This window comes from Aquila chrysaetos, chromosome 4, assembly GCF_900496995.4.
Source record: "Aquila chrysaetos chrysaetos chromosome 4, bAquChr1.4, whole genome shotgun sequence".
NCBI lineage: Eukaryota > Metazoa > Chordata > Aves > Accipitriformes > Accipitridae > Aquila > Aquila chrysaetos.
The window spans coordinates 38271978-38286633 of record NC_044007.1 but is presented as its reverse complement, the minus strand read 5'-3'; the positions used below and the strand labels follow the sequence as shown (position 1 = coordinate 38286633).

At 36.3% G+C, this 14656-nt stretch overlaps 1 protein-coding gene across 12 annotated transcripts in view; it reads left to right on the top strand.

The window, feature by feature from the left end:
• LOC115340635 (serine/threonine-protein kinase Sgk3) overlaps positions 1 to 14656 on the top strand; it is a 64819-nt gene that overhangs the window by 38823 nt on the left and 11340 nt on the right. For 11 of the 12 annotated variants that reach the window (XM_030012537.2, XM_030012536.2, XM_030012528.2 and 8 more), the window contains 5 exons: positions 477 to 560; positions 2507 to 2579; positions 5440 to 5515; positions 11302 to 11389; positions 13337 to 13386. In XM_030012537.2, the coding sequence (XP_029868397.1) occupies positions 477 to 560; positions 2507 to 2579; positions 5440 to 5515; positions 11302 to 11389; positions 13337 to 13386 (371 nt within the window). Of the gene's footprint in view, positions 1 to 476; positions 561 to 2506; positions 2742 to 5439; positions 5516 to 11301; positions 11390 to 13336; positions 13387 to 14656 lie in introns of those variants that run through there. The other variant, XM_041123213.1, reaches the window with a different exon arrangement.

The following is a 14656-nucleotide window of genomic DNA, read 5'->3' as shown; positions in this document are numbered from 1 at the left end:
GTAACTCCCTTCCATATGTGCTTTCTCTTCAGGTTTTCATGAAGTCAATCTTCAGTGTTTAAATGCTTTACTTCCTTAATATTAGTCTTCATTATGGATTATCGAGTTGTTAAATTTCATAGCAAATTTTTATAGACTACTGTCTGATGGCCAGGTGTTCTTGTTGGCTATGAACTAATTTATGAAACTTCATTAAATCAGCTTTGGTGTTAGTTTTTGCTTACCTGGTATTTAAAAAAAATTTTCTGTAAAATGCCAGACTCTTCTAATTGTTCTTTTAATCATTTGTGTTGCTGTCTATGTGACTTAGCTGTAAGAAATACATAGCTCAACAAGTACATTTACACAATACATTTAACAGCCTGCCCTTATTTCCACTACAAGATTTTAGTAGTAGTTTTTAGTAGTTTTTAATAAAACCTAGGAGGTTTTATTAAACTTTGCTGTTGGCAATAACTTTGTCTTTGTTGCTACAGGTTTACAAAGTGTTGGTCTCAGTTGGCAGAAATGAATGGTTTGTCTTCAGACGGTATGCAGAGTTTGATAAACTTTACAACACGGTAAGCAAAAGGCAAGCTACGAAATCATGCCAGAATAGCACAGAGTAACACTTGCTTGCAGTGTTATGATTTGAGTTAATTCCCTCTTGAGGAGTTTGAGTCAACAGTCAATAGCCATAGGAGCCTGTTTAAAGAAAATGACAGGATGGGTTTTTTAAGCTTTGGTTTGCTTGAATTTCAAATTCAAAATCCACTTATTTGTCACTTTTTTTAATCGTTGCTTGGGATCCTAGTGTAATGAGAGAAACTTCAAATTTACTGGTCGTCAAAACATCTGAAATGTGCATTTGTTCGTGATGGTAAAAATCACTGCAAAACTTAAAACATCTAGATAGGTAAGTGTTAAAATAAGTGTTTTACTTTGAAGTACTGAAAGCAATGAACAAATCCTTGTTTCTTAATACAAACTTTCTGGTGAGTCAGCCATAGCAGTTCCTACCTGCAGTTTCCTAGCCAGATTTTGTGGCAGTGGTCCAAATGAAATAGGCCTATTCAGCAACTTAAGTATAGATTTCTTGAGTTTGTTGCTGGAAGAGGATTTTGCCCTTTTCACATAGTGGGCAAGTGGGGCAAATACTTGCTCGGATGTGCAGTCTATTATGTGTCTTGTATCCATGCTTTTCTCCAGTACTTCATGTTTAGAGCCCACAGTTTTTGCTTTAACGAAAGAAGAAATAATTGCTCTGTGATCCCCATAAGGAAAGATTACCAGCTGCATATCTGTGCCTCCATTTCCCTTCCATTGCCCCTATGTGAAGTAGTCAGGCTTTTCTCCCTTCTGCCTCACTGTACATGGATTTATATGTGGCAGTGGTATACAAATGCAGAGAGTGAGCTTGGAGCTGTCTTAGATGGTCTGAGCTGAAGTCAGCCTGGGTACACCATGCTATGCTTTGCCTGCATCTTGGGATAGACTTGCAAGCTATGTGAAAAAGTATCCCCTTTTTGATACCTGCAGAGTGAGTATTGGTGATCCTGTTCTTTTGCCACATTTCCTTGCCATTCAGATTAGCATTGCTCTGCTGAAGTTTGTCCAACACTGGTCTTTCTAATGTGTGTAAAGGTGGAGGTCCTGGGGAAGCATAACCAGGAGCACGTTTAGTCCAGTTTCTATTCAGTGTAATTCATGTAGTGTTGTACACCAAGAAGAACTTACGCTGCTAACTGGAAGAGATACTGATATTTCTAAGGAAAGAAAAATTACCAGCTACTGTATTAGGAAACTACTCTCTTAAAGAGGATGAGAGTAAGACTGCTTTTCTGGAGCACTTGAAGATGAAGCAAATGTAATCAAGGCTTGGCTTGTGTCAGGTTTTTTTTATAAATTCAGTGCTGTTGTTTATGAGCTGGTCAGTTTATCAAGTGTAGAATATAATCAAATTATCAAATGCAGCATCATAAAACAGGGTGTTCATCTGTTTATAATTTTGACCTTGGGGTAGACCACCTGTGGTTTCTAAAGCTTTAAGAATGTTGTTTGGGCAAAACCCAGAGGCTTGTATCCCCAGGCCATCTTAAACCTCATGCATACACCCCTATGCAAGCAAGCAAGAAAAAAACAAACCCAAGAGAGAGAGAGAATTGATGGGGGAAGGAAGTAAAGAGGAGAATAAAACCAGCATTGAAATTGTAGCCTATGTTTTTTAATCTGGGGCAAGTGGAAAATCATTTTGGCAATATTGCAGAAGATAGCTACAATAGTCCATAGCTTTCTGAAGTGAGATGGCCTTTGAATTTGAGAGGGTATGACTGGTGCAAACAAGCTGAGTACAGATTCTTTTGGGTTTGTTTTTTTTTCCCCAAGTGTATGAGTAGAGAAGATTGCAGAGAGGAGCAGAATTACTAATAATCAGATGTTCAAACTGTTCGCCAGAAAACAAAAAAAATGCAATTATTTCTGGGTACTTTGTCTAAGCACAATCCCATTGTATGTGTTTTGTTTTCAGCTAAAGAAGCAATTTCCCACCATGAACCTCAAGATTCCAGCTAAAAGAATATTTGGAGACAATTTTGATCCTGGTAAGTTATTATCTTGTTACTCATTTTGTCAGTTTCTTTATATGAAAATTGATCTATTCCAGCCTACAAGAAGCTATCTTGGATGAGTTTTATACCAGTCCTCAAAACAGTGACTAAATGAAAGTTTAGTCATGCTTCAGTCAAGAACAGGAACTAGCGTAGGTAGGTATTCTACCTTGTGATGATGAGCAAAGTATTGCTTAGTGGCCCAGTGCCTCTCTTGCACTGAAGCCTATACTTCTTCCCAACCCTCCCATGTTCAGGATTGTGAGAGACTCTGAACTGTCAGGTGTAATCTCTCTTCTATAAAAGTAAAAGCCAAAACTCAGACTCTTCTAAATGTACACCTAGTAAATTTTACACTTCCTTTGTGTGACTCCCCACCCACCCCCCCCAAATGAAATAACTAAAGGATTTATCTTTTGAAGGCTTTTGAACTCTGTATCTAAATGTGCTTCCTTGTACACTTTAGATGAAAATGAACCTCTTCCTGTTGTTGTTGCACTTGCAGAAGCCTGTCTGATGTGAACATAATGTGATCCAGTTAGCAGTGATAGGTCCCAATTAAGCTTGCTCTGTCCACATCAAAATACTAATGAAAAATCTCTTGTAAAGTGCACTGAATTAACCTAGGTGGCACCACTGATGAATAAATAAAGGCAAATGGGAAGGCCAGGCCTTTGGTCTGTGTCTTTATACCCTTCATTCAGGCCATTTTTACTTAAGGGGTTTCCTCACGGTCATTGGGAACTTCCCACCCTCCCCTGGCTTGCTGATGTGATCAGGCTGTGTTTGTAGTTTCACCTCCTCCTGCAACTGTTTCAAGCATTTAATTTTCTCCTTTGCTGAAGAACAAATGGATCTAAAGGTGTTGAACTCTTGGGATGTGTTGGTTTGGGTTTTTTGGAGTTCTTTCAAACAAATTAATTTTTGGCAGTTATAGTTAATCATCACATTCCTGACGTGAAACTCCCTTCTATTTTTTATTAAAATGATCAAATGCGAGTATCCAAGTTCTGATGTCCTCTTCTGATGAAGATGTAGATGATTGCTTTCTGCATGTATTGTGTCTACAGGGTCGTCTTGGTTTGGTTTGGTTTCTTTCCTTTTCTCTGACCTGGGGGTTTTCAGAGCTGGCTGAAGACCTAGTAATGTTATGCAGTCTGGTCTGCTGTACAGCGAAATGTACAGGTGGATTTCTTGGGAGTCAGATTTAGGAAACTGGAGTTTAAATGGATGGAAAAAAACCCAACTAAAACTTTTATTAGAACTGTATATGTAAAACAAAGTCCTCAGACTTGTTTTAAATTTCCGTGAACTGTGCTGAAATCGTTGAAGCATGAGAAACTACATAGCTCTCAAGATGTTTCTTGCTGGGGGGCAGGGTGGAGATGGAGCCATAATGCTCATTTAAATAATTCTTTATCTTAACACTGATATATTGAAGCTTTGATGTAGTGGTTCTGCTGGCTTCTGAAATAAGTTGCATGTTTTACCAATGTTGAAAAGGTATTTTACTTCCGTCAATCCATGCTTAGGTATGTGGCATTGTACTATTGCATTTGAGTGCAGTAGAGTGAAACTTCCATACCCTTTTTCCCAAAATCTACCAAAAATACTGTCATAACATACATTGTCAACTAAATGCTCATTTTTATTGTCACTTAGGTTATTTCAAAATTAATCATGTTTTAACTTCAAAAATGGGGCAGAGGGAAATCGTAGAACCAGTCAGAATACAGAACTAGAAAATTACAGAATACATTTGAGCTGACATGATGCAGGTGTTTTATCTTCAACAGCATGGATAGCTCTGTGGCCTTAGAGTTGTTGATGGCATTGTGCCACCACAATACTAATACTGCTGATGTTGTTGACTACTGTAACATCTTTATGCAAATTTACCTTCCTGTTTGATGTCAGTAATTTGGGATTATTAAGTACACTAACAAGGGTTTAGGGATTATACCCCTGAAAAAATGTGAACTTTCTTCTTAATATTTAAAATACAGCTTTTAATTGAAATTTAATTTGAATTTAAAATTTTAATAGTTGTCAGTAATCTATATGTGACAGAGTCCTTGGAATGGCTTAAAAGTTAATACACAAGTTAAATATTCTTTTTCCTTAAAATTATTGTTGATATAAGTGACGAAAACAAGATTATTCTGTTTTACACTTTATTTCATGTTAGAGCTCTCTGTTTGAAATCCCTTGTGTATCTTTCCATATTGCTAAAGAAAAGTTACATGTCTTAAGCTTTGGATGAGGGTGAAGATTCTGAGGATTTTTTTTTTTGTGTGTGTGTTAGAGATGATGTCCAGAACAAAAAGGAAAGCATTTTATTTAGTTATCTTTAATGGTTATATCTGCGTGCCTGCTGGCAGGATGAATTGTGCAACTTTCGCACTGCCATACATATATTATGGAAATATGCTGCTCGGTGGGACTGTTCATGTAAAAACTTGACTTGTGCAACTGATGTCAAGTTTTGCCTGTGGTTTGGTTTTTTTTGAGTGGAATCAGGTCCTGAAGGGCTCACTTGTGCAATGAAGATTGCACAGGTTAGTCCACTGTGGTTACACACTGTTCTTGAAACACTTCAGTGCACTTTTAATCCACCTGGCTTTCTACATTTTCAAGTAGTGTTGCAGAGAAACTGAAATTTGTTCTCTCACCTCACTTGAATATTTTACGCTTGTGATTTTCATAGGTAGAACCAATCCTGTTCTGAACCAGTCGTGAACCAGTCTCTTTAACTGCTGTTTAAGTCCTAAAAAACCCTAAATTTGAAAATAAGTCTTTTTCACAAGCTGACTGATCATTCTAATAAATCTCTTTCTTTTTTTTTTTCTTTCAGATTTTATTAAACAGAGAAGAGCAGGACTAAATGAATTCATTCAAAATCTAGTTAGACAGCCAGAGCTATGCAACCAGTAAGTATTTTCATTTCTATTTTATAAGGACTATTTAAAAGACATGAGATGTCAAATACAAAATTGCAAATTGAGTGCTTTTAACCAAAAAATGTATTTTACCTGTTCAGTGCTCTTAAGTATAATAAATAAACTTTAATATGGCTGTTCATTCCTACAGGAAAAATCTACAGACTGATGAACAGTATAAAAATGTTTTTGTTTTCTGAAAACTGATCTACAAATGAACTTGCAGGCAATTAACTGGTCTTAATTCAAGGGGTGCAGATTACAGTGTAAACTGTTGCTGTAGGGCAGGTGGGCAGGTGTTTGTTTTGCTGGTGGCTGTACTGTTTGAGAACTCTGCTGTCACTTGCTACTACATTGCAGGGAGTAAGTAACTGTCTGCATCCTTTTGTTAGAGCAGTTCATGTGTGTACTCCAGAACTTATTTTAAGCATGTTAACCAAGTAGCTTAATCAGCTTGCTTAGGTGGTTTGGGATAACCAAGCTGACCTGCCGAAAGGAAATGAATAAGCTTGCACTTAAACTGTTCTCTCAGAAGAACTGAAGGTTTGTTAACCTCTGTCAGTGGGAGAGTGATGAATGAGAGATGGTGATATGCTAGAGTCAGCTCCAGTGAAATCTGGAGGATAGCGCTTCTGTGTGTGAATTGATTTGGGGGGTAAACTGCATTCTTTCGGTTTAAAACTATACCTAATCAGTTTAAAATAAATCTGTGCAGCTTTCTATGTTGCTTGAACTGGTAAAATGGTAAAGCTCTATGTTTGGCTTTAGTGTTGAGTAAATATCTTTAATACATATGCTTTGTTTAATTAGATTATCTGTACAACCTGTGAAACTGCCAGTTTCCCACAGGAAAAAAGAGTCTTAACAGAATATTGCTGTAGTCTGCAGTGTGCAGTCAGATTATAATTTTTTTTCCAACAAATGAATATTTAATGTCCTATGAACCTGAAATATGTACTTCCTTTCCTTTTTGGAAGAAAGGAGCATTTTGTATATACTTCCTCATGTCAAGTGGAAAAAATTTCAAAACAAAGTCTTTAAGGTAGAATAGTTTTCCAATAGAACAAATAGTATGGGGTTTGTGGTCATAGTGGTGTTCTTTTCTGGGAAAGAATAGAAAGCACTTTAAAATAACTAATTATTGAAAGCTGATCTCTTCTGTTACATTAGGAAAGGACACTGGTTTTATTTAGCACAATCCCCTCCTCTATTTGGTTCTCAGTATGTCCAAGTACCAAATATTTTGTCTCAAAACAATACTATATTTGTTCTCTAAAGGTAAAATGGTACTTCTATTTTTTTTATGCACATCACAAAATTGTGTGCTTAAAAAAAAAAAAAAGCCAAACCTCAAATCTACTTGCCTTCTTAAAATTTTGTGAACTTTTAAAATTGTTTCACACTAAAATGCATCTGTAGCTGAATCTATGTTCTTTAACATGGTACTTAGCCTGTCTGATCCATTAAAACTAACTTAAACCAGTTTTAATAAATAAGTCTTATAAAGCGTTTTGGTGTTCTTGAAAGTGTGTTAAATAAAAAGCTTATTAGGCATAGTTCTACAATAAAAACAAAATACAAGACTGAAGTTTGTCTTGTGCTGTTCTCTTCCTCCCCACCCTTAAAGTAACAGTGATTTATGTGGGAGAAGAAGCAAGCCTTTAATTCACAATTCAGTGCAAAAGCATTTAATTTTATTGTAATTTCTGTGTTGTTTTTCTTTTAATAACTGCAAGGTACTTTGTTTTTCTGGATTGAGTTTTTGCTTTCTGCAGTGCTCCATTGCAACAAATCATATTAATAATTACATAATCTGTCACCTTTTCTGTGTGCCAATGAATGTTATTAGTAAAGAAATACCAAAACTTTATGACCTTGGTTGGTTGGGGTTTTTTTTGTAAAATCTGCTAGAAACTATCAAGGAATATGTGGTAACTGAGTCTTCACACAAAGTCCATGTCCTTGCTTTCTTAGACTGTTTTGCTTTAATGTGCTAATGAAATTTGATATGAGGTAAAATAACTCGTGTAAAGTTAGTAATGTACATGGAAGACTTAGGGGCTTATGCATTCTCACAGAACTTTAAGGAATTCCACCTTCCACTATATCTTTTAAGCATTAAAACTAGTATCAAGATGTCATCTTTTTAAGTCCTACCTAGGAAAACTGTTTCACTAAAAGCTTAAGGATAGTTCATTATGAATGTCCTCATTTCTGGATGGGAAGGGACCTGAACATCTGAATTGAAAAGCACAAATGTCAGATTCAGTGTGTCCAAGATGGTAATATTTACATTATTCTCTGAAAACATGCAGCACTGTCTTCGTTTTTCTTCTTTTTCTTTTCTTTTAATTTTTTCCTTTTTCAGGGGACTTTGTTATTGGGACTGACATATTTGTTTAATATTCTGCTCAATAATAAGCTCAACAAAAACCTGGAGTGTGTTAGAGTGATTAGAGAGACCCTGTAATGGTTGGTAAGGGTTTTCCTGCAATCACTGTCAGGTGGAATACAGGGCAAGATGGATCATTGGCTTAGACTGAATTAAGTGGACTAGCTTCAAGTTGCATTTACTCAGCTAACTGTATTTGATAGAGAACTTCCTCTCACAGATAGAATACAGATGTTGCAAAAAAAATGTCAGAAGGGATAGAGATCTGATAATGCATCCCCCTTGCTGACTGAAGTCCTGAATAGGAGCTGGGAGTTTGTTACTTGTGAGGCCCCCTAAATCACTGAGCAACTATTCAAATTGGGCTGCTCGCCCCCTCAAATGTAGGTCTTCACTGAAAAATTAATGCATTTAATTGTCTATCAGAACATGTCCAAAGAAAATCTGTTTGAATCCAAATGTGTAATAGAGGATGCATTAAAGATGTAATGTAGTTATTTTTAAATAGTCCAAAGTAGCTCCTTAATGAAAATGAGAACATTTGCATAACACTTGAAGAACTCAGGGATGACAATACTCTGCAACCTCTGTGGGGAGATGAGTTATCAGTTCTTTAAGTGAAAAGCGGGGGTCTGCATTTGTTCCCTAGAAGAAAATCAGAGTGACTAGATCATTTTGGTTTCAAAATCTGATGAATATAAAAATGAATGTGAAACCCCTGGATTGTAAGATTTTGCAGTCCATGTTGGGGAAAGCAAACCTTGCATTACATTAGTTGTGGTCTTTTAAAATATTACTGTACATTATGGGTTTTTGAGCCTTTGCTTTCTGTAAGAAAGATAGAAGTGGGGTTTGGTTGTTTTTTTTGTGTGGGTGTTTTTTTTTTTTTTTTAAGTGTGTGGAGAAGAGGGAGGAGCTGGGCACCATTATTTAAATAAAGTGTGTCTTAAATGGTAAGGTTCTGCCACTGGCAATTAATTTTACCATTTTGTTTCAAAATTTGTGTGACTTTTTGGGCTTGTTCATATTTCTCTGTGTGTCCAAAATTTTTGTGTGGCTTTGTATGTTTCTGCAGGGAGGCTAATGCAGAACGAGTACCACAGAAGGAACCATGTTTAGGCAGAGCTTGACACCCATTTGTGGATTTCGGAGATAATCCATGAACTAAATTTATCCAGTCAATCCTAAAAATCCAGACAAAACCAGCTTTTGCTCTTAGTATATGTACAATGTAAATCGAGCATGCCTTTTTAAACTGTTTTCTTGATCCTTTTAATTTCATATGTGAGGTTATTTTAGGAATAGTTTCAGTATATTTTGAAATACATTGAGTTAATACATGTGAGCTAATACAGCATAGAAGTACTACCAATCTATATAGAATTTTGCAAAATGTGCTGCAGTCTTGGCTAAGAAACTGGTGTATTAAACATTTTATTCTTAATCACTACTTCTTTGCAGTGCTTTTAAAATTACAAATCTGAACAATGTAACATCGATCAGTTATGCTTCTGGCTGCTATGTATTGTGGAGATTGTTGAATACCCTGCAACTGTACAGCAGCCTTTAACTGAATGGATTTTTTTAATAATTATTTTTTTCCTGCTGTGAATTCAGTCATGGACAAAGTTACTATAGTAACTATTTGAGATGTATTACAACATGCTCTATTTAATCAGCCAGTTGTCCAGAATAATTAATGCTGAAAGGTAATTAAGGTCTGGTTCTGTTGTTCTGTCTAGTGAAAAGCATTAGTCATAGCTTTTCATTCTTGATTTTATGATATTCAAAGATTCTGAAACTTAAATTGTTGTATCATGAGCCAATACTACTACACTATTCAAACCACAGTGATTCTTGACTTCCTGGGACTCAGGATACAAGATAGACCCTGAAATAGATCAGAATTTGGAGTTCATGTAAGATGGGAAGAATTAAACTGAAATGATGGTGGGGAAATTGTGTAAACAGTCTTGTTGCTGTACTTCAAACCTGAAAGACTGAAGGTAACTGAAACAGATTTCAAACAGGGTTTAGGAATACAGGATGTAAGTGATGGAGACTGGGAGCCCTGGATAGCATAGGACATGAGTTAGATTCAGTAATGCAAATATGAAATACAGGAGCTGGAGAAATGTCAGAAAGAGCTCATCTCTTACTTCTGATCCTCACTTTACAGAAGTGTGGAGGGTGAAATGGATTGAAAACAGCAAAGCAAGTTTATCTGCTGCTTATATAAAACTATCCTATTTTATATATACTAGGGATAAAATAAAAGAGCAGCTCCATAGTAGGTTAGTGCTTTTCTTGTACTGAATGGCTCATGCAGAGTTTCCTGTCAGTGGTTGCCCTGAGACCTTCTCAATGAACTTTATCTCTGAAATTTAGGTAAGATTTCTTCCTTGATAAGCAGGCTGCCTTTTAGTGAACTGAAGGAATTGAAAGATTCAAGTAATCTCTTCAAGTGTTATGTAGGCTATATGTGGTACCCATTTGTTTAGGAATTAATTTTGCCTCACTTGTATTACGTTATTTTTTACTTGCTCACTGTGCTGTGGTTAAGAAAGGTGTTACCCAACAGTAAGTTAAAAAGAATGTAAGCCTTGCTTCCTGGGAGTGGGTTCTTGGAATTCTCTTACTTTCCCTCCTTTTTCCCAGTCCTCTTCCCCCAGTCTCCATCAAGACAAAAGCTAGGAACCAGCACCGAAGTTAAAATGCATCTCCTTAGGTACTGTGGGAAGCCTGTGGTCTCTCTTGCCGGTTCCTGAAGGATAGCATTTGTGTCCTGGAGCTGACTGAAAGGATTTCTTAATCTTGTGTTGTCAGTGCCCAGCCAGAATGCATTCTGAATGCAAAATCACCATCTTCCGCTTTAAAGCAAATGGGGACAGGAACGTTACTACCATGAACCTCTCGGGACATGGATCTCTCTTTGGGATATAGACCATGTATTTCATTCTGTGTTGTGTTGGACTATTGAACTGATTTTGGAAAACTAAAAATGGTTTTAAAGTCTTCAGTTTTTTGAAAGAAAGTTGTTTTCCTGGTGGTTGCTAGCCAGTTAGAACTCATGCTTTCATCTAATAATTACGTTTTAATGCAGTTCTGCAAAGCATTTCCTTATGAAGTCTTCACATACATATACTTTAACATGTCAGATTTTTGCAAGCGGAAAATCTTATGTACTGTAACACATTCAGCAGTTGAATTATGTTGCTATAAAAGCATTTCTTGTACACAGTCCTTAATTACCAGAACTTAAATATAAAACTTTGTGATGAGTAACTCCTCTGTATGCTGCTGTTTAATCCTATGCTTCCTGTGGTTGTGGCTGAAAACATGCAAATTATCGGTGTGCTAATGAAGTCAACCGTGTTGTTTCTAGCCCAGATGTCAGAGCATTTCTTCAAATGGATAACCCAAAACACCAGTCGGATCCATCTGAAGATGAAGATGAAAGGAGCAGTCGGAAGGTAATAAAACAGGAGTAGAAGAGTCTTCTAAATTTTAGTTACTTGAGGGCAATCTTAGGTGTATTATTTACTGAAAATTACTGGTTGGTTTTGCAATAAATCCCCTCCGTGCTCTTTTAAACAAATCTGTTCCACTGTGGGCTGTAAGGTATTTTTGTCAGATGTGAACTGCAGAGAGGGGTAAAAGTGATTGCTAGCTTTGTCTTTCTTCTTTCCCACTTGTTATAAGGGTTAAGGAAACACAGCTTTAGTTATAGTTTAGCTGTCACAGTTTTTGCGATCTCTTCAAAGATTCTTGCTAAGAACATCTGGCAAGGAGCAGGGGAGATTGAATGTTTAATTGTCTTTTTGTTTGCTTTTGTGTTGTTTTTTTTAAAGAGAGGAAGAAATATGATTCTCTCAGGGGGGGAAAAAAATGCAGTCTTTCTAAAAGTCACTCAGGAGCAAGGATGGATTTGATTTCATTTCACATATAACACTGTGTGAGGTCTCAAGCCTCTTTTGTCACAAAAGCTGCTACATGGCTAGATGGATTCTCTGAAAATTAGTTTACAGCCTCCAGAAAAAGTGCTGTTTGAAAAAAGGAGTATTTCTACGAAGGCAGAAGTGCCATATTTAAGCTGTGGCTTACTTCCTGGCATACAGATGTGATCCTAGTACTTCTCCTCTTAGTCAACCCCTGTTAAAGATGTAAGAGTCGTTATTTTGGTTTGTGTGTGATCCACAGCAGATTTGTGTTTTCTGAAAGTTTCTCTTACAAAGATGCCAGGTTTTGCTGCTTTTTTTTTTTTTTAAGTGCTTGACAGCACTGTGAGCATACAGCAAAATTCTAATTTAAAATACCAGTTTCCTCCTCCTTTGAAAGGTATTTTAAGTAATGTGGAATGATCTAAACCACCTGTGGAAAATTAATGATGTGTCATGCCACAACAAATTCCAAAATAGGAAGAGAGCTAAAGCATAGTGGCCTGGACCATACTTTTTGATAGAAAATTTGCCTTCTCATAGTTACTGTAAACTATGAAGCTGAACAATAAGGAACAAAACCAAGCCTTAAAAAAATATAATATTTTGTATAGTAGCTTTTTAAAAACTGTCCAATACTATTGTGTGATTGGCTTTTATTAGTGAGTAGTAGCATCCAGCGCTGCTGTCAGGGTGTTCTCTGCTTCTGTAGGAGTACTGGTTTTGTGATGCCTGCTAGCCTGTCCCCAGGTAACTTGTATTTGAATACAGTTTATTCTTCTCTGATAAAGTCCAAAACCACAATAAGGGTACAAATACTGCTTTTTAAATCAAAAACAAAATGGAGAAAATTACCTAGATGACAGTGGCTTTCTCCTCTCCCTGTAATTGACAAGTTCTGTCTGGGCGTATACTGCAAGATTCATGCCATCCCTGGAATTGGGTTAGTTAACCTTCAATGTCAGGATAGAAAAGGTTGGTAATGTTTTTCTTGGAGTGGGGAGAATTTTCACTTTTTTTTTAAAGCACCATGTCTTTCATTAATTACTCTTGCATAAACAGTGTGGGTTTTAAATTATTTTATTGGTAAGATCTTGGAAAATTTAGAATAAAAGGTAGAAAATATATTCCTAGAGCAAATACAGAAAGGATTAAGTTCTGGATAAGGAACTAGTTGTTTGTTGAAATGCTTTTAAATTTTTATTCCTAATCTTGTCCTCTGTGTCTGGACACAATTATTTTATTACCTTCATCCTTGAATGTGATACATGTAGAAATAATTAGTGACAGGGTGATGATGGCCATGTATTTCAATATCAAAAGTTCCCAATCTGGATGTTAGATCTCTTTAAAAATCTAATGTAACAAGTTAAAGGTATGGATTGAGCAAATTAGTAGAGTATTTTGAAATTAATATTGGTTGAAATATAAAAGAGAATTTTAAAAAGTACTAAAAATAAACCTCTTTGTCTCTCCCAACAGTTAAACTCTACCTCACAGAATATCAACTTGGGACCATCTGGAAATCCTCAGTAGGTTTCAATTAAATTGAATTAAAAAGTAATTCAATTTAATGTAAAATTTTTATTTTAATGAGATTTTATTAAAATTAATTTTAAAACCTGAAAAGTTAGAATGAGTGTAATTGTTAATAATATGAAAAGTTCTTTGGATATATGCCTTTATTTGTTGATTTGCACTGCTTGGGAGGAAGCAAAACACTGAATTCTGTGCTAAATAAGCACTTTTAAAGCTTTTTTTTTTTTTTTCCTTTTCACCTTCAGATTTTGTTAGTCTGCTATCTTTTTACTTAAGGATGCTATAGCAAAGATGACCTCTTTGTCTTGGGAGTGGTGCCACGACTCTGAAGAATGTGAACAGTGAACAGTTTCTGAAAACAAGTTTGTTTTTAATGCATGGCAAAGGAGCAGCTTGCCTTGTTGATACTACAAACCTAGTTATTGCAGTCATAACTTGCCTCTGTTTGGGGTCTTCTGTAGAGTTTCTGTTCTCAGTTCTGTGTGAATCTGTGCTTTTCTCATCTAGGAGATGACAGCTATTTTGGTTTTGCTTTCCTCACAGATTTGTTCTGGGCTAACAGGAGAAAATGCTTAATAGATTACAGTAAGAAATGAAATTTAAGAGTACTTCCCTTCAGGGGCAATAAATGGAGAGGTGTATGGCGATGTAACTGTTGTTTTGGAATTTGAAAACATGGATAATTGTTTTGCTGACAAAAATACCTCTGAATTGTATTTAGGAAAAAGTAAGGGAATCCTGGGACGAACTGAAAGGAGTGGTGATGTGGGAAGTGGAAAAACTGAGAGTGAATTCATACATACACACACAGAAGAGGAAGGTGTTAGGGCCTCCTTCCTCTCACTGTAATTTAAAATGAGGGAGGAATGGATGGAGGGAAGGATGGGATAAGGAAAGACAGAATAGATAACAAACTTGTCCCTTCCTTCCTTCTGTCATGTAAGCTTGAGAATCCATTTGGCCCTCTGGAAGTGGGAAATAAGCTCCAGGAAAAGTCATGGAAATGGAGACTTAAAAATTACAAGAAACTAGACTATGTAGAATAAAAGAACAGTCTTGCTCCTCCTTTACATCTTAACCTTAAACTTATAAAATAAAAGAAACTCAAAGGATGCAACTTGAACACTTTCCCTGGAGGAAAATGGAATTGCAAAATGAAGGGGAGTCGTTGTCTCCGAAGGAAGGTCTGCAGAAGTCTAGGTGTTGGGTAGAATGAAGAATAAAGGAGGGTGCTAACAGACCGTTCTTCTCGCATTACAACTC